The 27,922-nt window shown below is 44.5% G+C and overlaps 1 protein-coding gene across 1 annotated transcript in view; it reads left to right on the top strand.

Annotated features, from left to right (window-relative positions):
* Positions 1-1,714: 1,714 nt before the first annotated feature.
* CDYL (chromodomain Y like) overlaps positions 1,715-27,922 on the top strand; it is a 143,570-nt gene continuing 117,362 nt past the window's right edge. The window contains exon 1 of the mRNA XM_024738628.1: positions 1,715-1,924. Coding sequence (XP_024594396.1) covers positions 1,856-1,924 — 69 coding nt within the window. The 5' untranslated portion in view covers positions 1,715-1,855. The remainder of the gene's footprint in view (positions 1,925-27,922) is intronic.

Genomic DNA, 27,922 nt, shown 5'->3' with positions numbered 1-27,922 from the left:
ATGGTGTTTTGGAGGAAAGTTATTTCTAAACTTGATACAAATAATTTGGAGGAAAATTGTGTTCCTGGAAAGAGTATTTGAACTGTTGGCCGCAGCATTTTTTACGTTTACCCGCTGGTGAAAAGTGGGATGGGGGGGATGTCTAACCATAGTGTTCTCTAGTTGGAGAAGTCAGCTCAGTATACTTAGGAAATGTCTTTACTCTTTGTCCCTCTCCATTTATAACAGTCTCTGCCATGGGACATCCTCAAGAGGTTGGTAGTTTCCGGTGTTTGTTGGATGAAGCTCCCCCCCCCCAGTGTTGGTTGCAGGTCATGAATGTCTCTGGTTACAATGTTAACATTTTTCACCAGTAGGTTACTGTTTAGGATTTCAGCGCATCCCAGAGTTGCAGGCAGAAGCATGTCTTATCTTAGCATGTAACTGATCTGGAAGCTTCAGCTGTTCAGAATATGTGAGAACCAAGACAGAAAAAGTCCTCTTGGCTGTAAAAAGTTGTCACACCCCATACGCACTGAACACTCTGGGTCTCTCTTGGAGACCGTTTGCCTGTATTTTCGGCATGACGTGCTTGGAGTATACGGCTTCCTTACTTAGCTTGTTAGAAGCAGATATCTGGTAAGGGAAAGGGAGCCGCCGCAGGGAGGTGAGCTGACATTAGTAAGTTTGCTTGTGAGATGAGCTGAACTGGGAAGCTGGGGACGGCACCTCCAGGTCATGGAGAATGGGGGCTCCTGAGTCCCCTCAGGCTTGTGAAGAGCAGGGCATGTTCACAAAGTGGAAAACAGTATGTTGAGAAGAGCTATCAAAAATGACTTGTAAAAAGTTTTGGGATGTAAGTGGCAAAGCTCAGTTTAATTTTATGGTTTTCCAGAGTTTCCAGAGGAGAGAGAGCAAGTGTACTTGTAGTGGGAAGGAGGGGGGAGTGGGGGGGGGTTACAGCCTGGCCTGTTTCTGAATCCTCCTGGTACCCTAAAACCTCTGTGGAGCTAACCGTGTACTGCAGAGAATGATCTTTGGTTTGACACGAAGCGTTTTAAGAGTGACTGGCAGTTAACACTTCTCCGTGAATCTTTGGGTCAGGTTGATGCTTCAGGAAGTTGGTGTCTTCGTACAATTCTTCATCCACTGCTGGGTATGTCCCCCTCCCCCTGCCGGGTTAACAGCAGTGTCTTGCCCTGTCATCTTCCACGATGACGCTGGGTAAAGGAAGGATTAGGTGATTTGCCGAAATGTAAGTGAGAATATTTGAATTGTGTTATGGATGAAAAAATTTGAAAAACCTTGTTTCAGTCGTTTTTACCATTGAAGTTGAAAGAGAGTTATTTTCTAGCTGAAGGCGTCTCACTGCTGGGAGTTGAAGAGAAGGTGCAGGAGCTGTTTTTATCCCAGGTCTGCCGCCTGCTTCTCTGCTTAGCAGAGCGGTGGTACTGGTCCTTGGTCGGTCATGGGAGCACGTGGAGGGGCCTGTCTGCTTCACGCTCCCCGTGACCCACGGGCTGGGCCAGAGCCCCCTCGAAAACGTCCTGTCTTCCGGGCATCTCCATCCTTCATTCCTCTCTCCCTCCCGGATTTCCTGTCCCCTCGTCCAGCTTGGTCCCTCCAACCTGATTTCCGTCCTCCGCCAGGTGCCCTTTGAGCCGAGGCTTCTTCCTTCGTCCCATTTGGTCTCTGGACCCGGCTTCTCTGCTGGCTTGTTGCTCTGCTGCTCAAAGCTCTGGGAAGGAGCGTCCGGCTGCCCCGTTGGCTCACCTCGCCTTTCATCTGTACGCTTCAGAGGGAACTCCCCGGACTGCCTGACACCTCCGACACCTGCGGTGGCGCTCAGCCGGCTCTCCAGCTCTCGGCCAGCGTAATGGGCCCCTGGCTTTGTCCTCTGACTTCCCTCCCTCGTGCAGGTGTGCTTCTGAACTCAGAGCACCAGGTAAAGGGCTATTTTGTGATCATTTTTAAGGAAGGAGAGGCGTGTGTGTAGTGGCAGGGGTGCTACCTAGAACAGGACGTGTATCGCCTCTTCCAGAAAAAGTCTCCAGAATTATTTTACGTGCCACCATTCGGCACCACTAGCTTCAGCTCATAATTGAGCTTTCTGAGAACGTTTTGATTAAATTGACAGGCACAGATCGAAAAGTGTATTCCCAGGGGAAACAGTACCTCCTAAGTAGGTCCAGGTTGGCTCCGATTACACATGATGAGGCTGCGATGATTTTGTAGGAAGAGCGAAAGATGGTGGAAATGAGATTTGTCACTGCGCGCGCGTGTGTGGGTGTGCGTGTGTGTTCACCTTGGCGGGAGGTTCCGCTAACCCAGGAACCGGCTAAAGATCAACAGGAGAGAGACTGTGGTGGTGAGTGGGCAGCTTCACAGCAGCGCCCCCCCAGCTCTGTCCAGCGGATGACCTGGGAGAGAAAAAGGCCGGAACCACCCGTGGCTGGGTGGGGTGCGGGAAGGTCTGTTCCCAAGTCCAAGTGTCGCGGGCCCGATCCCACAGCAAGGAAAGATTAGCCCTCGAGCCCTTTGCTTGGCTGATTTCTGCTGCAGTAGAGGGTCGTGTCTTGGAGTTCAGTTAACTTTTTAAGAAGCTTTCTCTAGAGTAGAGCTCCCCTCAGGGAAGCGTGCCCCCTGACCGCTGGAGGAGGGACCCTGGAGAGAGTCAGGTTGCTCGCGTGGCCCCGCAGGCAGCTGAGAGCTCTTGCTGCCCCCTGACTCGCATCTCATTCCCCAGCTGGGGAACGGGGGTGGGAACAAAACCGACGTGGAAATTCCCATCCCTCCAGTGTTTGCGCCACCTTCCACCTCTCTGCAGTGTGACCGTGTTTCTCTGGGATCCTGCCATCCTACCGGGCGCGGCCGCTCCCACGCCCACCTGTGAGGACCACTCTCGGGGAGGAGGGATCTGGCTGTGCCCTCCACCCTCCTGGAGGAGCTGCCCCGTGCCGGGCGTCATCGCCGAGCCACGTGAGGTCAGCTAGAGCCCCGGGTGCTCTCTGAAGCCGCGTGGAGGCGCAGCGGAAGTGAGGGCTGCCTTCCCTTTTGCTGCAGGAATAGTGAGGCATCACCCCTTGTCGGAAGCTCCTTTGGTCTTCAGTTAGGCTTCTAGCCTTAGTAGCATCCCGGGTCGGGGAAGATGCCGGGGCCACACCTCCCCACGGGCTTTCTTGCTGGCCCAGCTCTGTGACCTGGCCGGCCTCGGGCACTTCTGAATCCCTGGGGCAGGAACTGCAGAGATTCAAACTAAAGCACCTGCTGCCTATGGAGAAAGGGTCTTGAGAGCCGCATGCGGGGGCTTGTCGGCCTCTGAGGAGATGTGTGTATCACAGGCTTCCGGCCCCTAAGATGGTTGTGGGGTTAGTGATCGAAAAGTTTTGTTTGTTTTCTCTCTCTGTCTGGCATTTTCGTTCCTCTCTAACTCTGGGCTGGGGAAGTGAGATTCTGTGGCTGTCTTTTCCACCTCGCGCTCCTCTGCTGCTCGTCTCATCCCACCCCCACCGCCTGTTTGATGCCCTCCGTCATATGATATGGAATTGAACTGTTCTCAAAAGTTTGATGAAAAAAACCAAGCAAACAGTAGAATCCTTCTGTCTTTCCAAAACAAATCAACTTTCTATCTATAAACTAAGCTACTCTTGTATTCGTCCTCCCTCCCCTTTCCCTGTAGCTTGTTTGTCTTTGGTAGAAAATGGATTTCTCACCCCTGCTGAACTTCGTCATCAGTTTAGGATGGACACATCGTCCAGTCGGGTGTTTGCTTGTATATTATATGTAAGACGTTAGTAGTGATACAAAAGAGCCACAAACATGTAGGAAGATTTACTCTCCTCCTGTTTTCGATTTCTGTTAGCATATATGTTAGCAAGAGTTACTGAGGAGCTATTTAGTAAACGTTCTCAAGTGATTTATGAGTCTGTTAAACCTGGCATTAGAAAAATTTCCTGAAGCAAGTTTATGACCATACCTTTTAAACATGAAGATTGCTTAAACCTTAAAGACACCTTTTTAAGTTTTGAGGAGCAATGAATAATGATGTGACAATAGTGTATTTGAGTGTATGTAGGTGACCTTTCACACGCTTTATAAAGGGTTCTCAGAGTCCAGGAGGCATTACCTCGGTGGGTTAGGGTTCATGCTAAGGTGTTCAAGATGCTCTTCTATAAGATGCATGCTAACACCTTAACCAGAGAAAAAGAAAAAGCACCCCACTGATCGTTCTTGCTAGAGTTCGAAGGGTTTCTGAAGCTCTTTGTAGTGTAAGTTAACAGATGATGGTAGTTCAGTTACAAAGACAAGCAGGATCCTCATCTGCCTTTTCTTCCATGGTCTCCATCGTTGGGATCACTAAGCAGACATAGAGAAGATGTGACTAAAACAATGACATTTTCTCATGTAGCTTGTGGGAGCTCACAGTAATTCCCTGTAATTTTCAGGTAGCCAGTAGGTTTCCTGTGCACAGCAGCCTAGAAATGTTTTGTATGAACCTAAAAATGAGTGACTAATTACAGGGTAGAAAATGAACCGGCTTCGTCTGAGATCAAGCAAGTTCGCAAGGAGCCATGAACTTAATGCGTCAACACAGGTAACAAGTTTTGACTGTCACCAAAGGCTTTAGGTTACACAGGTGGCTACAATGAAGCACAAAACATTGACGAAAAGAGAAGAAAGATCAGAGATTCCATTTGTCAAAATTTCGTCCAAAAGAGATTTGGAAAGTTTCTACAAAGATGATGAATATAAACGATGATTTGACATTTACTATGATTTTTTTTCTTTAAGAAATAGAACAGACTAAAACATGTTTGGGGGCTTCCCTGGTGGCGCAGTGGTTAAGCATCCGCCTGCCAATGCAGGGGACACGGGTTCGAGCCCTGGTCCGGGAAGATCCCACATGCCGCGGAGCAACTAAGCCCGTGTGCCACAACTACTGAGCCTGCGCTCTAGAGCCCGTGAGCCACAACTACTGAAGCCCGTGTGCCACAACTGCTGAAGCCCGCACGCCTACAGCCTGCGCTTCGCAACAAGAGCAGCCACCACAACGAGAAGCCCGTGCACCGCAACGAAGAGTAGCCCCGTGCTTGCCGCAACTAGAGAAAGCCAGCGCGCAGCAACGAAGACCCAACACAGCCAAAAATAAATAAAAACCAAAAATAAAAGTAAAAATAACATGTTTGGAGAATATATTAAAGGGAGAGACGTGTCCAGTACAAACATTAAAAGTCTGACTTGCAGTAGCCAGCATTACCATCCCAAAGAACCAAGGAAGCACCAGTGTCAAAGAAACCAGCCTGTTGTTTTGTCACCAGTATAGCATCGTTCATCATATAACCGATTTCTCAGGGTCGAGTAGATTTAGCAAGTAGAAAGTAGGAAGTTTGAGAATCAGTGAGATGCAGAGGGAGCAAACCCGAGGCCTGTTGATGGGCTCTTTATCAGTACACTTCATTTTGTTTGTGGGAAACCATATTTGATGTACAACCGTATCATCAACTCACTAGACTGTATAGTTTTGGATTACCCTGGTTCATTCCCAAACTCATTTTTGTGAATTTTTGGCACCATGGGGGATATTCAAGAAAAGACTGTGCGCGCAGTCCTAAGAGAGGAGAAAGTTCTGAGAATGTCTTGTGTTTTCAGCAGCCTCTTTGAAGTAAAGAGTTTAGCCTTTTAATGTCACTCCTTGAACCAGCTGACATCCACTTGGCAGGCAAGTGCTTTGAATTTCATGGTCTCATCACCTTACTCGTGGTTTGTATGTAAAGGCCTTGTATGCATGTTTATCGAGGAAAGAAGATGGAAGTCAAAAAAGAACAAGAAGTCATCCACTGCTCTAGCACCCAGGTTAGCTACCACAAGCCAAGGCCCATCATTCGGGACAGCTTTGTGCATAAATAATGGTAGAAGAGTGGATTATACAGCTCACAGTTATTTCATAAAAATAGAATTATATCCATGCTGTTTCACAGAAGACACATAGAAGTTAGCACTGAAGGAATTGTGGAGTGTTCTATAAAAACCTTTTTTATTTATTGGTCCATTTTTCTTTTGCTTTTTTCTTGATTTTTGGAGTTCTTTGTAATCGATGCTAATCTTTGTTATTCATCTTGCAAATGTTTCCTCATCCGTGTGGTGTCCTCACTCTTCATTAAAGATTTTAAAATCTGTAACACAATTACATATTTCACCCACCAAATTAATGAAAATTTACCTTTTAATGCAGTCTTATTTTCCTCATTTTGTTTCTCGTTTAGGAAGTCCTTCCTACACCAAGATCATTATCTTCTGTCCTTTCGTCCAAAAGTTTTGCTTCTAACGGTAGCAAAAACCTGCCGCTTGTTTTTCTGGTATGAAGTTGGGATCTGACTTGTCTTTTAACTGACTGATCTGCTGCCACCATTTATTAAACTAGTCGCTCTCTCCCCTTCCCATTGCCCCTCTGCCATACGTGAAGTTTTCATTTACGTGTGTGGGTCAGTTTCTTCTTCTCACCTGGTGTTTGTCTGTTTGTCTTTTCTTGGTCACGTAGCACACACTGTTGTCATCAGTATGGCTCTGTAATAATTGCCCTGCCAGGTATCTCGATCTTGTTCTCTTTTTCTGAAAGATGGCTCAGCTGTTCTTGGTGGTGCGTTCTTCTGCTTCCACATTGGGCTTGGGTTGATGCTGTATTGCATTCACGGGTTACTCTGGGGCACTGGAGATGCAGCAGTGGAGCTGACAGATAAAAGTCCTGCCCAAGGAGCTTAGATTCTAGCGGTGGCAGCAGGCTAAGTGGGATACAGCTAGTGGCTTGGGGTGTGGGTTAGTTTTATATAAATTGTCAGAGAAAGCCTCATTGATAAGGTGACGTTTGGGAATTGAAAGCAAAGGAGTGCCCCCAGAGGTTGGCATGTTCTTAGCGAGTTTGGGCAGCAGCAAGGAGGCTGGTGCATCTGGAAACAGAGAGGGATGGTACCTGAGGTCAGGGTGGTAGTGGGATCTAGGCAGGCCCTTTGTAGATGTGCTGAATACTCTGAGTTGTATTTTTACTGGGATGGAAAGCCATTGGAGGAGTGACATAATCAAATTAAATTTTTTAAAGGGTTGTGCTGGATGCTATATGGAGAACAAACCGTGGCAGAACTAGGAAGGAAGCTGGGAGATTGGTCAGGAGGCTGGCAGAATAACTCGGGCAAAAGATGTTGGTGTTTGAAACCCCGGGTGGCGGGATGACGGAGTAGTGAGGAGTGACTGCACTTGGGGTCTGTTTTGAAGGTGGGGCTGGGCAGGATTTATGTGTAGATTGGATATTGGATGTGACGGAAGGAGAAGAAATGGAAAGAACGTGGGGTTTTCAGGCTCGAGTCACTAGAAGAATGGGATTGGCCAATTATTCAGACAGGTGTGACTGCTTAGGGCTCAGCTGTGGTTTTTATCGCGGGGCAGGGCTGGGGGGGGTGGATAAGTAGGAGTTGGGCTTTAGACGTGTTAAGTTCGAGATGCCTTTTAGACATCAGGTGGCGGTGTGGGCAGGCAGGGTCTAGAAGTTCAGAGTTTAGGGCATATGCTTCGGCGGGAGATGTCTGTATGTGCATGGTTTCTAAAGCCAGGGAAGGATGGAGTCATCCAGGGACTGAGTGTAGGTAGAGAAGAGATGTGAAGGTTAGATCGTGGGGACGTTCTTATATAGAACTTGAGATGAAGATGCAGTAAAAGAAGAGGCGTGGCCAGGAAAATAGCAAGGGTGAGTGGTGCGCTGGAAGCAGGTGACGAACATTTCAAGGAGGGAACGACTCAGTGTTCTGTGCTGTCGTGGGGACCTAGGATTGACCACTAGATATGGCAGCAGCTGCTTGGGGGCGTCCAGGGGCTCCACCGGGCGTGGGCTCGTGAGAGCATGGGAAAAGAGGAATTGGAGGTGATGACTGTAGGCAGTTCTCAGGACCGGTTTTTCGAAAAGGGAACCAGGAGGGCGAGGTGGGCTCTAGAGTTTGTTTGCTTTAAGATAGAGGAAATTATAGTATGTTGTGTGACGCTGGGAGAAAGCTAATAGGAGGGGGAAATTAATGAATCAGGAGAGAGAAGGAGGGCGGGCAGGAGCTCGAATGGGATCCTCTCCCTCTCTCCCCACCTTTTGGTTCTTTGGTATGTTTTGCTACGCACTTTTTAAAAGTTTTTCACAGTCCTTCTTAGAGTTATTCCTAGAAACTATAGTTCCTTGTTGCTCTTGTTAGAGAGATCGCTTTAAAGTTATATTTTCTAACTAGTTAATACTTGTGGGCAGGAAGGCTGTTTATGCTTCATGTTCATATCTAGCAACCTTGTCAAACTATCTTGGTTGAAAATTCATAGATTCTTTTGGGTTTATATGTAGATAACTATATCTTGTGCAAATAGGGGAGATTATATTTTTATTCCTCTTCAAATTCGTACCTGTTACTTTATCACTTTGGCTGGGACCATTTGGTACGATGTTGAATATCAGTTACTAACAACAAGGATTTTTTTAAAAAAATTATTTATTTTATCTATTTTTTGGCTGCGTTAGGTCTTCGTTGCTGTGCGCGGGTTTCCTCTAGCTGTGGCGAGCGGGGGCTTCTCTTCGTTGCGGTGCTCAGGCTTCTCATTGCGGTGGCTTCTCTTGTTGTGGAGCACGGACTCTAGGCGCGCGGGCTTCAGTAGTTGTGGCACACGGGCTCAGTAGTTGTGGCTTGCGGGCTCCAGAGCGCAGGCTCAGTAGTTGTGGCCCACGGGCTTAGCTGCTCCGCGGCATGTGGGATCTTCGCGGACCAGGGCTCGAACCCATGTTTCCTGCATTGGCAGGCGGGTTCTTAACCACTGCGCCACCAGGGAGGCCCCCAGGCATTCTTATTTTATTTTTAATTCTGAAAGTTCTATAAAATTTTATTATTAAGTAAAAGCTGTAGATAGTTGCTAAGGTACCTTTGTTTAAAAAATATTTATTTTTGGCTGTGCCATGCCTTAGTTGCGGCATGCGGGACCTAGTTCCCTGACCAGGGATCGAACCCGGGCCCCTGCATTGGGAGCGCAGAGTCTTACCCACTGGACCACCAGGGAAGTCCTGCTAAGATACTGTTTTAAAGTTCTGTTATTTCTGGTTAAAGTTCTCTTATTTCTAGCATGTGAGGCGTTCTTAATCCTGAACGGTTAACGAGTTGTATGGGATGTGCTTTCTGCATTCATTAGAGATTGTCATTTTACCCCCTCTTTCCTTTTAATATTTTAATGTAGTATATTAATATATCATCTGATGTTAAGCCATCCTTGCATTTCTGGGATAAACCCTACTTCGTTACAGTGTGCTATTACGTACATTGTTAAATTCTTTCCATAATCAGGCTTATAATAGTCATTTGAAAAGGTAACCAGCTTAATATTTCTTCCTATTATGGAGCAGTTGCAGAATCCCTGGATTTTCTGTTTCTGAAGATTTTGTTTCACTTGCCTATAAAATCTTCTGGACTTCCATTTCCTTTTAAGATAGGAGAGGAGCTATTTGATTATTCATTAGAGAATTACCTTGTGTTTCTTTATCGGTGTTTTCTATTTAAGTCAATTGTGGCCTAAAATTTTTTATATTAGAGTATTTTAGGATATTTAAAAACCTGTACTGGATCTATGATTATATACCTTTAACTAGGCTCAGTGGCCATGGCTCACGGGCCCAGCCACTCCGCGGCACGTGGGATCTTCCCGAACCGGGGCACGAACCCTTGTCCCCTGCATCGGCAGGCGGACGGACTCTCAACCACTGCGCCACCAGGGAAGCCCACCTTTTGGTTTTCTGTGCCTTTTTCCTTACAGATATTTTATCTCATTTGATTCTTTGTCAGAATCAGTTTTTTATTTTGCTGATTCTTTATATCTTTGCTTTCTACTTTATTTCTTGCTATTTCCTTCCGCCCTCATGACGTTATCTGGCTCTTTTCCGAGCTTACTGAGTTGAACAGCTCATCTTGTTCTTTAGTGAAGGCTGTACAATTACCTGGTAAGTACAGCTTTACCCACATCGTATACATTTGCTTTATTTTTTAAATCTTCAGTATCTTTAGATTTTTCTTTGTTTATTAAAATAAATTCACTTGTTTTTTTGTTTAGGATATTTATTCATGTTTTAAAATCCAAAAAGTATTAAAAAAAATTTACAGCCACAAGGATTTTGTCTTTTTGTTTTTGAATACTTAAATGTACTTAAATTTAAATATTTTTAAGGTGAAAATCTTTTTCTTTACTGTGTATCTTCTAATTGAGTTACCCCATGGCCAGAGAATGGTCTTTATGAAACCTTGATTCTGGAGGTTTCCTCTTGTGATCTTGTAAAAGGGTTTATTTTGGGATTTAGAGTTCATCTTTGCTGTTTATCCTTTTCTTATTTATTTTTCAATTGTCTTTTGGTCTGAGAGATTTTTCTGTATGGATTGGGTATTTATTCTTTTGCTGGTTGGATGATATAGATTCTTTGTCTGACCTTGTGGTTGCCATTAATTTCTTTAGATTCTGCTTAACTGTTAATCTGGGTGATCACATCATTCAGTGATTTCTTCTGAAATGTGACAGGGACGTATGTGTTATTTACCTTTTGAGTATATCTACTCCCTGTGTCTTATGCTCATTGAGAATATTTCTGTTCTTTTCAATGTACCAGAAATGGGATATGTATTTAATAGTTAAGTTTTATATGTTTTCCTTGAGGACATAACAAGGACATAGTCACTATTAATTCTTCACTGAAATCTGCAACCTCACCTCCACTAGGTCAAGATTATTTTCTAGTATTTGTTTTATCTTTCAGAAATAAACCAACAATTTTTTTTAAAAATCACGGGTTATTTAAATTTTCTAACTTTACGTTTGAATGCCATTTCACTTATCCCTTTCATTCTGTGTGGCTGACTTTTGCTCCTGAATTGAACCTTACTTTCTTTGCTTTTCTATTTTCTTTTTTGAGATATGATTTGGATACCAAAGAATTCCTCTTTTTTTTTTTTTTTTTTTTTTTTTGCGGTACGCGGGCCTCTCACTGCTGTGGCCTCTCCCGTTGCGGAGCACAGGCTCCAGACGGCGCAGGCTCAGTGGCCATGGCTCACGGGCCCAGCCGCTCCGCAGCACATGGGATCTTCCCGGACCGGGGCACGAACCCGTGTCCCCTGCATCGGCAGGCAGACTCTCAACCACTGCACAACCAGGGAAGGCCTAGAATTCCTCTTTTTAAAGGATACAGTTCCGTGGTTTTTAATATGTTTACAAAATTGTACTTTTACCGTTATCTAATTTTGGAACATTTCCGCACCTCAGAAAGAAACTCCTTACCCATTGACTGTCAGTCCCCACCCCTGTAACCCTGCACCCCTGGCAAGCACTACATCTACTTTCTCTATGAATTTGTCTGTACTGCACATTTCATTTAAATGGAATTATGCAATATGTGGTCTTTGTGTCTGACTTCTTTTCTAATATGCTAATAATTTAGCATGTTTTCATGGATCATCCATGTTGTAGAGTGTGTCAGTACATTATTTCTTTTTATGGCTGAAGAATAATCCATTTTGTGACTAGACCACATTTTGACTATTCATTGATTGATGGATATTTGAGTTGTTTCTCTTTTGGTGTGTGTTATGAGTAATCTTGCATTTATATAGAACATTTATATAGAACGTTTATAGAACATTTATATAGAAGTGTTTATGTGCGCATATACTTTCAATTCTCTTGAGTATTTAGGAGTAGATTTCATTACATCTTTGATTATTTGAGTAAGGATTTGAGATAGTAAGTTCTTGATATTTATATGTCTAAAGGTAATCTTACTATTATCTTGTTAATGGCTTTTTAGCTGGGTATAAATTTTATTGGTTGACAGTTAAGATTTATTAGCTTTGCAGCTGATGAAAAAACCTGCCCCTCTTTATAAGTCATCTGAGTTTCTGGTAGTTTAAGCTTTCTTACCCTTGACAGTTCTGCAGTTTTACTACAGTGGGTCTAAGTGTGGATATGATATACTTTTGATCTGAGGATGTTTGGTCCTTTTAATCTATGTTAATGCCTTGAGGAATCGTTGTCTCTGTGTTGTAAGGTAAATGGGTCTATAATTTTCTCTTCTGTTTCCTGTCAAGAATTATGCTGGTCTCATAAAAGGAGTTAGGAAGCATTCCCTTCTCTCACTTTCTGAAATTGGTTTTGATTCCTTCATGAATGTTTACTAGAATTTATCAGTGAAGCCATCTGGTACTGAAATTTTCTTCTGTTGAGTTAGGTTATGAATTCACTATCTTTAATGGATATGAAGTTATTCAGGATTGGTATTTCTTCTTGAGTTTTGGTGTTATGTCTTTAAAGGAATTTACTTTAAAGTGTTGGATTCATTGGCAGATAATTGTTTATTATTCATCTCATTTTGGTTTAATTTGCTTTCCTTTTTAGTTTTATAAGGTGGAAGTTTAGGTCATTGGTTTAAGAGTTTTCTTGCTTCCTAATAAGAACATGTAATGCTATAAATTTCCTTCAAGCCCTTCTTTCGTATATCCTGCAAAATTTGATATGCTTTCATTTTATTTATTTTTTATTTTTTATTTTTTTGCGGTTCGTGGGCCTCTCGCCGTTGTGGCCTCTCCCGTTGCGGAGCACAGGCTCCGGACGCGCAGGCTCAGCGGCCATGGCTCACGGGCCCAGCCGCTCCGCGGCACGTGGGATCTTCCCGGACGGGGGCACGAACCCGTGTCCCCTGCATCGGCAGGCGGACTCTCAACCACTGTGCCACCAGGGAAGCCCGATATGCTTTCATTTTAATCTAGTTCAAAATATTTTCTAATTTCCCTTGTGATTTCTTTGACCCATGGGTTGTTTAGAATTAGGTTGTTTAATTTTCAGGTATTTTAGCTTTCACTAGATGTTTTAATTTTGATCTTTAAATTCCATTGTAGACAAAACATTTTCTCTAGATTTATTTTTTTTGGAATCTCTTTAGACGTGTTTTGTGGCACAGTATTTGATCCATCTTGGTGAATGTGTGTTCTCTGTGCACTTAAGAAGGTTATATAATTCTTCAGTTGCCAGTGGAATGTTTCATAAATGTCAGCTAAGTTAGGGTTAATGCTGTTATTGGGGTCTCCTATGTTTGTACTGTTTTTAAAAATCTGGTTTTACCGATTATTGAGGGGTATGTTAGGATCTCCAACTATGAAAATGCATTTGTCTCTCTTCTGTTTTTGTTTCACACATTTTGATGCACTGTCATTACATGTGTGTGTGTTTATTATATTGGTATAAGTATACCAATATAGTGTTCTGTTGATCTTGTAACATCATTGTGAAATGTCCCTTTTTGTCTGTAATAATACTTCTTGAAGTCTATTTTGTTTTATATTAATATATCCATTCCCGCCTTGGTATGTATTTATTCAGCCTTTTAGTTTGTTTCTGTCTTTATAAAGTGCTGCTTTTGAAACTAGAATGTAGTTGGTTCTTGGTTAAAAAAAAAAACTTACCAGTCTTTGCCTTTTTATTAGAACGTTTATAGTCTGTTTACATTTAAAGTAATTATTGGTATGGTTGTATTTTAAGTCTACCATTTTGCACTTTCTTAGGAAGAGATTTTTGTTTGTCTTTATTCTTCCTTTTTTTGGTTTTCATGTTAGTCAAAGTTTAAAATTCTCACTTTAATTTTGATGTTGGTTTTCTAGCCATATTGCTTTGCTTTTTGGGGGGCAGGAGGAGGGCGGTTGCTCCCTAGGAATTACAGGATGCATTTTAGCTTTATCCCAATCTACTTAGCATTGGTATTGAATCACCTCAGGTAAAACCCAGAGTTTCTTCAATAGTATATTTCAGTTTCCCGCCTCTTACCTTTAGTAGTATTGTCATATGTATCTCATCTAAATAGTTTGTTCTGTAGTATATTTTCATTTCTCTCTCTTATCTCCAGTATTACATTGATACACCTTGTAAACTCATCAGTAGTGCTGTAATTTTTGCTTTAAGCTGTCATCTTTTATAATGGCTAAGAAATTATATATTACATATATAGTCATCCCTTAGTATCCACATGGGATTGGTTGCAGGACCCCATGTGGATACCAAAATCTGCATATGCTCAAGTTTCTCATATAAAATGGTGTAGTACTTGCATATAACCTGTGCCCATCCTCTTTAAATCATCTCTTAGATGACTTATATCTAATACAGTGTAAATGCTATGTAAATGGTAGCCAGTGTGTGGCAAATTTAAGTTTGGCCTTTTGGAACTTTCTGAAAATTTTTTTCCCTGAATATTTTCAATCCACTATTAGTAGAATCCATGGATGTGGAACCTGCGAATACAGAGGACCTACTGTACCTACATAATGACTGTTTCTGGCTTTATTTCTTCCTGTAAACTTAAGTTGCCATGTAGTGTGACTTCCATTCAGACTCCAGAACTTTCTTTAGCATTTCCTGTAGTCAGATCCACTGGTGATAGATAAATGGTTTTCTATTTGAAAATGTCCTCATTTCACCCTCAATTTTAAAGAATAGTTTTGCTGGATACTAGAATTCTTGGTTGACAGGGTTTTTGTTTTGTTTTGTTTTCCTTCTTCAGCAATTTGAATATTTGGTCCCAGTGTCTTCAGACTTCCATAGTTGCTTAATGAGAAGTCAGTTTATGTTCTTATCATTATTGGTTTTGTTTTCCTGTGTATAATACATCATTTTTCTTTGGCTGATTTCAAGATTTTATCTTTGGCTTTTAGCAGTGTGACTAAGATGTGTCTTAGTCGTTTTATTTGTTTCTATTCTGCTTAAGGTATGTTGGGCATTGGGGGATCTTTCGGATGTTGTGTCTTCAGAAAATGTTTTCCTTTTTCTCTTCTGATATTCCAGTCAGTGTGCTGCTTCCTGTTGTCACACATCTTTGAAAATTCTATTCATCTTTTGACCGTCTCTTTTTCTTTCTTTTTCTCAGATTCTTCTATATTCAAGTTCATTACAGCTGTTAGAAGAAAGCATCAATTTGTTGTTTAGCTAATCTACTGAGTTCATTTTACTGATTGTTCCTTTGTTTCTCTGTTGACATTGCTGTATTTCTTTACTCACTGCTATCATATTTTCTTTCAGTCGTTTGAGCATATTTTCCAAATTCGTTGAACTGTTTGTTGGCTGCTTTGAAGTGTCTTAAATCCAACATCCGAGCTCACCTGGAGTCAGCTTCTGTTGACTGTCTTCTTACTTGCATACGGGTCAGACTTTACTGTGGTTTTGCTTGTCTAGTTGAAAACTGGACATGTTGTAATGACCCTGGACTCTTGTGTTCTTCTGAGGGTTATTGGGGTTTTATTGTAGCAGACAGTTAAATGCTTGGAGTCAAACTATAAATTTCGTTTTTACTGTGATAGGTGTCTGCTTATATATATCTGCTCTGTTCTTTTGTCTTTCCACTGACGTTTCTTTACTCTGGTGCCCTGTGCCTGTAAGATTTGGAAGTTGGCCAAGCATCTCAGTAGAAATGGACTTTCCTTCTCCCTGTTCTTGTCTCTTTTGAGGATTTCTCTGGGTTCTAGCTGATCTGCCAGCGTTGGGCTTTGCACTCTGACGTTTAGAGCCTTCTGCGTCCCTGGCCGAGCACAGCTGCGAAAGGGCATCACATTCATAGATTTGGCTTCATGTTCCTCTTTCAAAAGATTTCTCACTGACTGCATTTTCCCCAGGCCGCTGGTGGTTTCCTTTGCGCATATGTGGTTCAGCTGTCAGCCAGGGGTATCAGCATTTTATGCTCTGAATCGGAGTGTCGCTTCTTCTGCAGTTCTGGTGCTGTCTGAAAATTCTAAATTTCTGGTTGCTTCCCCAGCTCTGAACTCTGATACCGGGCACCTTTAGCTGGTAAGGCTCTGTTTTTTCCAGCCACTAATTTTGCAGCCATAGCTTTGGGGGTTGGGCAGTGCCCTCAAGCCAGGAAGCAGTTCTTACACCTTAGGGTTGTAGTTTTTGAGATTTAACCCTTTCCCTGGCTTTTGTAAGCACTGTGTTTAGGTAGTTTGTTTGTTTTTTTTTTCAATTCATTTTTCATAAATGTTATCTGAGTGTGTTCTCATGACCCGTTCAGTCTTCCCGCCATTACAGAGAATTGACTCTTGGTTTGTGTTTTGAAGTATTAGGGAACAGCTTATCTGTTTCAAGAGCATGTCTTCCTGTGTGCTTTCATTGCTTGTAGGATCGTCCTATTCATCTTTTTTTTTTTTTTTTTTGCTTGCAATACGTTTGTATGAGATTCAACCACCATCCTTTTTCTGTTGTTCGTTTTTATTTGAAATTAGTCTCTGTTCATTAGGAAGGGGGACGGGTCAGGAGAGGTTTTCTCAAGGCACAGCTCCAGAGCTCCCTCTTCTGTCATTTTTGATACATGGCCTTGTCCTTTGTGGCTCTGTCCTGCCATCCTTACCCTTCAGCTTTCACCTGGCTGAGAGCTCCTCTGTCCATTGCCCCAGCTGTCCTCTCCTGCTCAATTTGTAGTCTATTTCCAGCATTTTTCATGAGTGGAAAGGAGCTTTGCCTGGTTGGTCTCAAGAACGCTTAAGGCCTAGACAGCTCCAGACCGCTGAGACCCGACTCTGGACTCCATGCTCACCTGTGGGTTGAGTGTGCAGAGGTTCCTGCTCCTTCTGTCAGCCGCTCTCGCGGGCCTGCTCTGTTCTCCGGTGGGACCCGCCGATGGTGTTGGCGTTCTCCTGCTTCCATCCGTCAGATGCCCCGTGGCTTCCCTTCTGCACAGATCCTGGTGCATCTGAGTCTTGCGGCTTTGGGTGACTTTTCCTGTGGTTTTTGGGGTTTCTTGGCTCCTACTGAAGATTCTGCTATTTTTAGGGCACTGGGGAAGTTGACAGCCTCCTGCTGTCCCTGTGCTCCCTGAGTTCCTCCGGTCTTGAGAGAAGGCAGGGCCTTTATTCTGCTTCTAAGGCTGGAATGTGGGTGAGGATTCTCGCCCGCTCTCTCGCCAGCTCCCTCCTACAGCCGAGGTCAGTGAAGACAGACGCGTTTCCTTGCTCTGTTCCCTGGTCACCCTTCTGCTTGAGAGTGAAGCCTGGCAACTCGTCCGTACGTGTGGGTCTCCGTCCTCACGTCCCAGCTCACGGGCTTTGGTCTCCTGACCTTGAGATCACCAGGCATCAGTAGGGCATCATCTGGCTTCAGATGGTGCTTCTCTTGCTCCGTTGTTGGGTTTTCATCTTTATATCCTTAAAGATTTTCCTACTTGCCAGCTTGTGAGTGATGCATTTTAAAAAGTATTTTAAAAATATCTTAACTCAGCTTTGTGTTTCTATGTTTATTGTACTAGAAGGACTTGTGACTGTATTTTGTCCACCATACTGGTGAAAATGAAAATTTCATTTCTTTTTCTTGAAACTTGTCTCTTTTTCCATGACTTGTCTTTCTTGTTGCTTAGCATGCTTTCTTTGCTCTCTTAACCTTTTTTTTGATTTTTGAAATGCCTTTGTTCTCTGTGCATGTTCTAAGAGCTTGCCATCATCTCCTTAGGAAACCAACATAAGTAAGCTCCATAATTTTTGTGAAGCTTGGGTTTTCAGTCACTTAGAGACTATCAGGTTTAGATAAAGGGGAGAGAAAAAAGTGTAACACTCGTGTTGTTAGTCCTAGGAGAACACAGGTCGCTCCCCACATTTTGTAGACTCATAGACTATTCCAGCGAGAAAAGTCCTAGGCAGTAATATTGCCTGATCCACCCTCTTCCGATTCTACACACGAGGATACAGTAGGTGAGACTAAGAGAGGCTACTGTTGAATTATGACGAAGTGCAAGACTCTAGGACCTTTGCTCAGCTCTCCTCCCATCCCTGCAAGGCGGGTGGTAATCACCCCCTTTAAGAGCAATTCGTGTTGCAAACGCAGACCTTGGTCACCCCGTCATGCTTCTCCTGGTCAGCGGTCTGAGGGCTCTGGTCCCTGACACCTGCCGCCTCCTCCCAGGAGGAAGCCACGGCTCAGGCTGTTGCATCTGCTCAGATTTTTATGTTTCCTCCATGATTAGGCTTAGCGTTACTCTCTCCCCGCCCCTGTGAACAGCAAAATAGCCCTCCCCCTGGTCTTTTCCTAGAGTGTTTCTTAGACTTGACACTCACACAAGTGGCTGTTGAAAGGGGGAAAGATCTTCGGCTCCTCCCTAAATACTTTCTCCATCCCACACCAGTTGTAGACGATGTCTTTCAGTGGCAAATTAACCCTTAAGAAGAGTAGTAATTAGACTTAATGATTGGATTTTTTTTTTAGTTCATCACTTAAATGAAAACACAAAATCAGAAAATTCTGTAGAACTATTGGCCCGTTTAGTATAAATATTTGTTGCATTTCTGTACCTTTATCTTGTGTGTTCCAGGTTACTCTCCATTCTTGCACTTTTTCTACTTTTTTCCCCTTGTTTCCTCTTCATTCTGCAGTTAGTTTCTGCACATCTGACACAGTTTTGCGCATTGAGTTTAGTTACATTTGTTTTGAATCCGATAAAAGAGGGAGGAATTGTACCTAGGAGCTCCACGGTTAACAGTGCTAGAATAAGGGTTAAATTAAATTTTCACACTGGACAAAAAATTAGGCTAGACTAGACGGTGCTTCTGAATGGGAATAATCAGCGAGTGAATTAGCTTTTTTTCCTCTAACCTGATGAGTAAAGTTTGCTTTACTTTTAGAAATTCCCCACCCCGAGCGTAATAGCTCGTGTTCATCTCGCTCTCTTGGCAGTGACGGTGTCTGGTTGGTTAAAGGCGACTGGAGCGTGGTGGGTGTGACCAGCCAGGAACGTGTGTGCATCGGGCTGGGTCACTGGGCCGCGAAGAGCCACCTGCCGGTTGTTGGGGGCCGGGGGCGTTTCACATCAAGAGGTGTCAGGAAGTGCGAGCTGGCGGGCTCAGCGAAGACTCCTGCGCACAAAGCAGCAGCTGCAGACACCAGCCCTCAGGTTGCACCGGAGGGACAAGAGGTGGGGCCGACCTGCCGGGCACGCTGACCCCGGCCACACTCCAGGAGGAGGGAGGAGAAGGAAGGAACGCTCCTGGCGGCGACCCTCCAGCGCCCTCTGCTGGCAAAGCCTGACCTCAGGTCGGCCGGGGTGGGGCGGTGGTCCAGCTCTAGGGTCACAAAAGGGGACCAAGTCGTTTGTAACTGAGAGACAGTTCGTGTTGCTCCCAGGGTGATCTTTGTAAAATTTAAAACTGTTCCAGCGTTCCCCTACTAAAATAGCTCAGTGGCTGTCACAATTAAAACACCAAAGCTTTTAACTTTTTTATTTGGGAAGAATAAAGGAAATGATACAGGAAAGTTGCAGAAATGGGAAAGAGTTCTTGTCTGCTCTCCACCCGACTTTGTCACCGCAGCACCGTTGTCAACGTCAGGGAACTACCATGGACAAAGTGCAGACCCTCCTCAGGCCGTACGTGTCCCCACTCGTGTCCTTTTCTGTTCAGGGTGCAGCACTGCATTCAGTGGTCACGTCGCCGGCGTCTCCTCTGATCTGTGACAGATCCTCAGTCTTTTCCTTGTGTCACCCAGACCCTTCTGAAGAGCATCTGTGAGTTGTTTTCTAGAATGGCCCTAAGTTGGAGTTTCCTGTGTTTTTTCATGATGAGATTCAGGTTAGTACCCCTTTGGGCAAGAATTCCATGGAAGTGACGCAGTGGCCTTCTGTGTTAATCTGCCAGGACCGCCGTAACAGAGTGCCGCAGACCTTTATTCCCTCACAGCCTGGAGGCTGGATGTCCAAGATCAAGATGGCGGCGGGGCTGGTTCTCCCGAGGCCTCTCTCCTTGGCCGGTAGATGCCGCCTCCACCCTGTGTCCTCACAGGGTCATCCCTCTGTGCACGTACATCCCGGCGTCTGTCCAGATTTCCTCCTCCTGTAATGACCCCAGTCACATTGCATCAGGACCACTCCAACACCCTCATTTTAACTTAATTACCTCTTTAAAGGCCCTGTTTCCAAATACAGTCACTTTCTGAGGCGTTGGGGCTTAGGACTTGAACATACGGGTTTTGGAGGACACAGTTCAGCCCGTAACACCTTCTCAAGGCATCACACCAGGAGGAGGGGTGTGGGATGTTATCTCACTGTTGCTGACATAATCTCCATCACTTGGTTGAAGCGGTGTCTGCCGGGTTTCCCCGCTTTGTAATTAATATGTATCTCGGGGGAGATGACTTTTAGACAATCCAAATACATTTTTTCTCCTTCAGCTTTCTCCCAGTCACTCTAACATTCCATTGGTGAGTCTTGTCTGCAGGAGTTTACCTGATAGTGGCTTCTCCTTTTCTTCCATTTCTTTATTGGAGTTTTTCTGTAAGGAAGAGCTGTCGCTTCTTCCCTGTATATTCACTCATTCAGTGACTTTTATCTTTATGGAATCACAGTTTAAAAAAATTCAGTGGGTTATAATCTCATACCCTTATTTTGTTAATCAGGTGGCTCTAGCTTTGGCCACTGGAAACTCCCGTGTGCTTTTGTGAAGTTCCCCACCCCCTCTTTGGAGCATGTCTTTATTTTCAGCCACCACAGCTGGCTCAGGGCTCATCTTGAATTTTCCCTGCCCCAGCCATGGAATCAGCCACCTCTCCAAAGAGCCCCCGCTTAGTGTCATTGGAGCATGGCAGTTAGAAACCCAGATCTGGCCACTGGGCGTGCTCACTGCCACCGACGTGTCATTGCGTCCGGACCCTCCTCGTGGACAGAGCTGTGGAAATACATGTGTGTTCGTGTACTTGCCCGCGCATACCTACACATCTTTATGTCGTTCTGTCTGTGTCTGTACTGACAGAACAAGGGTTCACGTGATAACCTCCGTTTCCAGCCCAACAGCATGCCATTCATTCTAACTGTCCTCCCTTCCTTATTTGTAACTTCTGTCTCCAGCGGTGAGAAATCTGGTCCTCATTGTCTGTTATACGTCTGCTCAACTCTTGTGTGCACGTACGTGTGGTTTCAGAATTGCTAACGGGAACCCTCTGAGAACAGCTTTACTAAACCAGGTCAGGCACCAGTGGACTCTGGCCTGCGGGCTAAATCTGGCCCACTTCCTGTTTTTGTGAATAAAGTTTTATTGGAACACACCTGCCCATTTGTTTCTGTGTTGCCTGTGGTCCTTGCTCAGTTCAGTGGCAGACTTCAGTAGTTGCAACAGAGACCATATGGCCAGCAGAGCTGAAGATACTGACTGGCCCTTTGTAGAAGTAGTTTGCCGACTCCTAAACTCCGTAGTTTTTGTGTACGGTTCTTTTTGTCTTTAGCCGTTCGGAGTCCCAGTAAAACAGTGTGTTCCAAAGTTACCTTTTCCTTCCGCCTCCGCCTGGGTGGTTGATCATTTGTAGTACAGGTAGGTTCACTTGTTACAGCTTGTGTTCCATTTGGGTTACCCCACATCCCATCAGTAGTTCATTGTCTGCTTGGGGGGCATGTAAAACATTAGGCTCTAGCAGTGAGGGCTGTACGCAGAGGTGCCCACACAGCGCCCCTCGCACCTCATCCCCACTGCCCCGTTCCCACATCATGCTCTCCACTCCTTTCCCCCCACCCTCTGTGGGTGGCCAGTCTCTTTAGTTTCTGGTTTGTCCTTCAGGGTTTTTGTTTTTTGTTTTTGGTACAAATCAGATACCTGTGTATTTTCCTGCATCCTTTTCTTTCTTGCAAGAAGACTAGCGTGTTATCCACACTGTGCCTTGCGTTTTTCACTTACCAGTCAGTCTAGGGAATCACCGCGAATCATACAGGTCATCCTCATGTTGAAAACAGCTGCATGGGAGCAACACCGTGGGTGCGCCGTAGTTTATGAAACCACCGTCCTGTGTGGCGTTTAGAATGCTTCCAGCACTTCGCACCCAAAGTCAGTGCTGCAGCGAGGAACGGTGCGCGTGTGTGGGTTTACGCTGTTGGGGGGTCTGCCTTCAGCGGGGGGGCCCTGGAGGTGGGGTGTTGCTGGCTCAGGAGCGCAGGCGTAGTTTCGTCAGCTCTGGCCGGACTCTCAGGAAGGTTGTCCTAGTTTGCACCCGCAGGGTCAGGGTATGAGAATGGCCGATTCCCCACAGTCTCACCAACTGAGTGTACCTGTTGTCATCCTTTCCCCTAATTTGATAGATGTTACCTCTGTTTTTAACTTGAATTTCTCTAATAGTGAGTTTCAGTATGTTTTCATGTTTGATCTGTTTCGTGTCTTTTCGTGACATCTTAATATGTACATTGATATTTTTATATCTTTTTGTGTGAATTACCTGTTCAGATTACTTTTCCCACTTTTCTATCAGATTTTGGTTCTATGTCCTTCAGTTTTTAAGAGTTTTTTTGTGTGGTAGGGGTGTCATCCCTGGTGATACTTTGTTGCATGCCCCCCTCCCTGTCTTGACTTTGTGGGGTTTGTTTCTGCTTCGTGACTCCCTCTTGCCCCCCGGGCTGATGCTCTCATTCTCTCTCACACACAGACACACACACACACAGTTGCTCACCCTCTGCTGTACCCTGTTGGCAGTGAACACTTTCTAACAACTACTCAGCAACGCTCAGCTCAAGGGTCAGTTCCCAGATGATTTCTCCGCTAGGATGAGTAAGTTTAAAGAAAGAAAGTATCGTCTGCCTTTTCAGAGGTGCTGCTTTTTAAGTTCGATCCTCATAGCACCCTTTAATGACTGTGACTGCGACCAGGACCAGTTGAGCAAGTCAGAGTTTCTTTCAGATTTCATCATTGCCGTGTCTGTACAGGGTGATTCACCACTAGACTTGAGACTTTTTCCCCAGTTAAGTTATTACGAGTTCACGAATGCATTTCCACCAAAGTCTCTTTTGGCCCTAGTATGGAAGAAAATTGACAAGTCCCAGTGCTAACCTGAGTGGCCACTTGCGTACATCTGGTTATCGCAGCCGTAGAGGCCGGTTTACCTGGCGTTCGTGGAGCTTCGGGTTCAGGTCCCCTCACTTGCCAGGGCCAGGCCTGGAGACATTTTCCTAGTTGTCATTATAGAAGGGGCCTTGCTGCATGTTCGTTAACTCTTCCGTAGTTACGAAGGATTTCCTCTGGAAGGATTAAGTAGCAGGAATATTCAGTAGAGATGAAGCACGGTAGGCCGTGCGAAAAACGCCTGAGTTATGTTGCGTAGATGCTACTTCAGATGAAAATAGCAGTTGTTTATTTTTAATAAGCCGACTAGACTTAAAAAAATTTCGAAAGGAACAGAGCACCTGATTTATTTATCTTTTTAACATTGATTGGGGTATAATTGCTTTACAATGGTGTGTTAGTTTCTGCTTCATAACAAAGTGAATCAGTTTTACATATACATATGTCCCCATATCCCTTCCCTCTTGCGTCTCGCTCCCTCCCACCCTCCCTATCCCACCCCTCTAGGTGGTCACAGAGCACCGAGCTGATCTCCCTGTGCTATGCAGCTGCTTCCCACTAGCTAGCTATCTTACGTTTGGTAGTGTGTATATGTCCATGCCGCTCTCTCACTTCGTCCCAGCTTACCCTTCCCCCTCCCCACGTCCTCAAGTCCATTCTCCGGTAGGTCTGCGTCTTTATTCCTGTCTTGCCCCTAGGTCCTCCATGACCATTTGTTTTTTCTTAAATTCCATATATATGTGTTAGCATACGGTATTTGCCTTTCTGTCTGACTTACTTCACTCTGTATGACAGACTCGAGGTCCACCCACCTCACTGCAGAACACCTGGTTTAAAATAACGTTTGTAGGAGTGCCTCTGCAGTAGGGATGGGCTGTCACCACCCGCTTGACAGTTAATTTCCCTCAGCGGCTGCTCGTCTGGCCAGTTACCGAGCATCGTCCGAGGAGCAGCGGCCGGTGTTGACCTGCCCTGTGAACTGACCACCGCGAGATCCCTAGAATCCAGTTAACTATACACGCTGAAGTGGTCTGTGTGGGTTTTTTAAAACCAGCTTTTAATTACACAGCACTTAACCTCATTGTTCTTAGACAGTAAATGACCACATTATAAATAAGGCCGAAGCCCCCTTTTACCCCTGCTCACGATCTCGTTCCTGGTTCCTCATCCCCGCCCCCTTCCCAGCTCAGTAACCCCTGGCGTCAGCGTCCTCTGGAACCTTCAGAGCATCTGTGTGCCCTCGCTCCGCTCAGTGGTCCACGGGCTCACAGCGTCAGCATCTCGTGGAGCCCGTTAGAGATGCAGACACCTCGACCCTGGAGCCAGAACCTGCCTTTTAACAGGACCCTCAGGTTTTTGTACCGTGCGATTTTGTATATGTAACGATGATGAGTGTAGAAAACGCTGCCAGTGTGTGCTTAAAATTTACACCAGTGGTTTAATGCTGTAACTTTTGTCCATCAACAAGATGCCCTAGAAGCTCCGAACGGTCTCTCCGCCATGGTGTCCGGTTGGCCCGTCTCCCTAACCTTCCCTCTCTGCCGCCCTTCAGGTCACCCATCATTTCCTCCTTGAGGAACCCTGAGCTTGTTTGCAGCTCTTCGTTCTTCTGAGACACCCAGCTTCGCAGTGAACTCTCCAGGGTGCTGTGTCTTACGTACGCGCACCTGGAAAATAACTGGATGGAAGGGTGTGCGCATTTTTAATTTAAAATTGCCCTCCAGAGTAGTTGTATCCATTTGATGTTGTTTTGGTGGCCAATTTGCATATCCTTTATTTTTTGTAACATGGTTTTAATTACTGCAGCTTTATATGTTTTCACCTCAAGTCCCATCTTTCTTGGTATTCAAAATTATAATGGCTTTTGAAGAAATTTCACACTTGTCTTCTATAGGAAATTTAAAGTCAGCCTGTCGAGTTTTGTGAAAAATTCTGTTGGAGTTTTCATGGCAGGAGATTGTATTGAGTTTCTGGATTAATTTGGATTAGATCTGCTGTTTATTCCTGAAGGTGGTACTTCTCTTTACTTTAGCCATAAGTCCTTCAGTAAAGCTTTATAGTTGTTTGTGTACGTGTATATGCATTTATGTGTGTGTGGGTTGCATGTGGTGGTTTTGTTTATTTTCTGTTAGGCTTATTCTTAGGTCATGTTTCTAGCTAATACGAATGGGATTTCTTAAAAGGTTGTTTTTTCGTCGATTGCCAGCCTGTAGGAAAATCACCGGCGTTCCTTGGTATGTTAATCTTGTACCTGGCTCTTTTGCTAGACACTAATCGTTTTAATTATCAGTTAGATCACCCGGATTTTCTGAGTAATTACGCTTTTATACTTCCCCCCTAGTATTTATACATGGATTTCATTTTCTCATCTAAGGTGGGCTGAGGGCTTCCTGGGCAGTGCTGAGTAGTGGCAGCGGGACAGGTAACGCTGCTGTCGTCCTCTTTACTCACCGGGAGTGCTTCTAATACGTCACTGTTAGAGTATGATGGTTTATGGAAATATCTTGCAGTAGATATTCTCCTGTGCAACTTTTTAGGCTAAGAGGTCTTTATTACTCGCTGAAATCGTGAACGAGCTTTAATTTGCTGGTGTGCTTTTCCAGCATCTGTCATATTGTCCTGCTTCTCCTGTATCTGATGGCAGGGACGGATGGTCTCATATCGAGTTCTCCTGCTGCTCTTGGGGCACCCCTCTCCCCTTGGTCACCCTTATTCTTCTGCCCCTGATGGATTCAGTTTGCTCCCTTATTTGTTTAGGAAGTGTAAAACTCTGCTGTGAGATTAACCCACCTTCCCCCCGGCCCCCCCCCCCACTTTGGGCTGTTCTGGTTTGGTTTGGGTATCAATTGTTGTTAGAATGTATTTATTTGTTTCTTGATTTTTTTGTTGGTGGAGTTTGTCTTAAAGTTTCCCTCTCAGAATTGTTGGTGCTGTGATGTATATTTTTTTTTTTTTTTTGCGGTACGCAGGCCTCTCACTGCTGTGGCCTCTCCCGTTGCGGAGCACAGGCTCCGGACGCGCAGGCTCAGCGGCCATGGCTCACGGGCCCAGCCGCTCCGCGGCATGTGGGATCCTCCCAGACCGGGGCACGAACCCGTGTCCCCTGCATCGGCAGGCGGACTCTCAACCACTGCGCCACCAGGGAAGCCCTGTGATGTATTTTTTATTTCTAATAGCAATGAGCAGTAACTTCTGGCAGGTCTGTGCAGCCCTCACATTATTTTCATTTCCGCTTTTAGTTAAAATTATTCTTAGCAAACTTTTGGGAACAAAACATATTTCCCGAAAATGTTGGAGTAATAAGTTTTCTTAAACTTTGTGTAAACAACTGTTTTTATATTTAGTAAATTATTTTAGAGTCGAAATCCTGAGGGAAGAAACAAGCTTTAAGTAAATGACTTGGACCTCTCAGAAAAGGAAACTGGACAGAGGTTTGACTGTCGTGTTATGTGCACAGCTAACCAAAGTAGTCACAGGAACTTGTAACTTGAGGAGCTTCTACCTCAGATAGCTGCGAGGGTTTACAGTTGTAAGAGTAGAGTTAACAGACAGATTTGGGGTTGAGAAGAGGTCCCACAGATCAGCCCTGTGGGCTCCTGTCGGCGTGCGGAGTTGGCGTGAACGCCTGTGGAGAAGGGATCCAGCCAGGCTTGGTGGCCGCTCTCTCAGCCCCGTGCGTCACCAGCGTTGCCCGTTTTCCCGCTTGTGACTCGGCGCACCGCGTCCTCAATCTCAAGGTCAGTTTGTAGCCTGTCAGTAGGGACTCGAGTTTTGGTAGTGCCCACTGAGATCCCAGTGATAACAAATAATCGCACCTGGAAAAGAGGGGCTCTTTGTTTCCTCAGCCTCCCACGTGACCTTTCGGAACATACGTGCACATGTATGTGCGTGCGTCTGTATGTATTGGAGAGATAGGACTTTGAAATGTTCACTAGAAGTTCATATAAATCTGGCTATGTTGCTTTTTCTTCTTGAATTTAAGTATGTCTTATGTATGGTTACCTGGTCACCTGGTATATAATCCACCTGCCCGATCTCTTGAGAGCCTTCTGGTTTTTATTCCTTAGTATGGATATACCGTAACTTATTTAGCCATTTCTTTCTTGGCATTTAGATTATTTACAGTTTTTCAAGTAGACTACTTGGGTCAGAAAGTATACACATTTAAAACTGTACATCACTAGACTGCCTTCCAGGTAATCTGCTTGTCTGCATTCGGACGGAATGTCTGTTTTCCTGTGTTTGTATCGACACTGGTTATTATCAGCCTCTCAGTTTTGCTAATCTAACGGATGAAAATTGGTATACACTTGTCTTAATTGTGGGATTGACTGTATTTTTCTTTCTTTGGTCATTTTAATTCTTCTTCTTTTCGAGGCACGCTCATGCTAATGTTTTATCAGTCGGGAGGCACTCCTCGTGCTGTGAGTAGCGGTCCTGTGTGAACAGTGCTTTGCCCTTGTCTGCTACCAGTTGTAACTTTTAAAAATACATATCTTTTGCTCTACAGGATGTTTTTATTTTGATAGTCAGCTCTCTCTCTCTCTTTTATTTTTTTTTAATGACCGCTGACTTCTGTGTCTTGGTTAAGAAGTCCTTTTCTACGTTGACATTATAAACACACTCCTGTATTTTTTCTAGAAATTTTATAGTTTTATTTAGTTTATCCTGTTGGGGAATATTATCGTTTACAGATTGGGGACGTAGAGATTGAACTTGAAATTTTTTTCTTGTGAAATAGCCGGGAATATTATTGTTTACAGATTGGGGACGTAGAGATTGAACTTGAAATTTTTTTCTTGTGAAATAGCCGGGAATATTATTGTTTACAGATTGGGGACGTAGAGATTGAACTTGAAATTTTTTTCCTATGAAATAGCCGGTTGTCCCAACACTATTGAATTTCCCACTTGAAAATGCTACCAAGTAGCATATAGTAAATTTCCATAAATTTCTGAACTTGAGCTCCAGTGGATACTTGATCTATTCTGCAGCAGCGTCACAGGGTTTTAATGATGATCGAGGTGTAGTATGTCGTGATAATCTGGTGGGCAGGTCTCCCTCAACTTGGT

This window comes from Neophocaena asiaeorientalis, unplaced genomic scaffold, assembly GCF_003031525.2.
Source record: "Neophocaena asiaeorientalis asiaeorientalis breed wild unplaced genomic scaffold, Neophocaena_asiaeorientalis_V1.1 scaffold307, whole genome shotgun sequence".
NCBI classification, from domain to species: Eukaryota; Metazoa; Chordata; class Mammalia; order Artiodactyla; family Phocoenidae; genus Neophocaena; species Neophocaena asiaeorientalis.
This window is presented reverse-complemented; position numbering and strand designations above follow the sequence as displayed.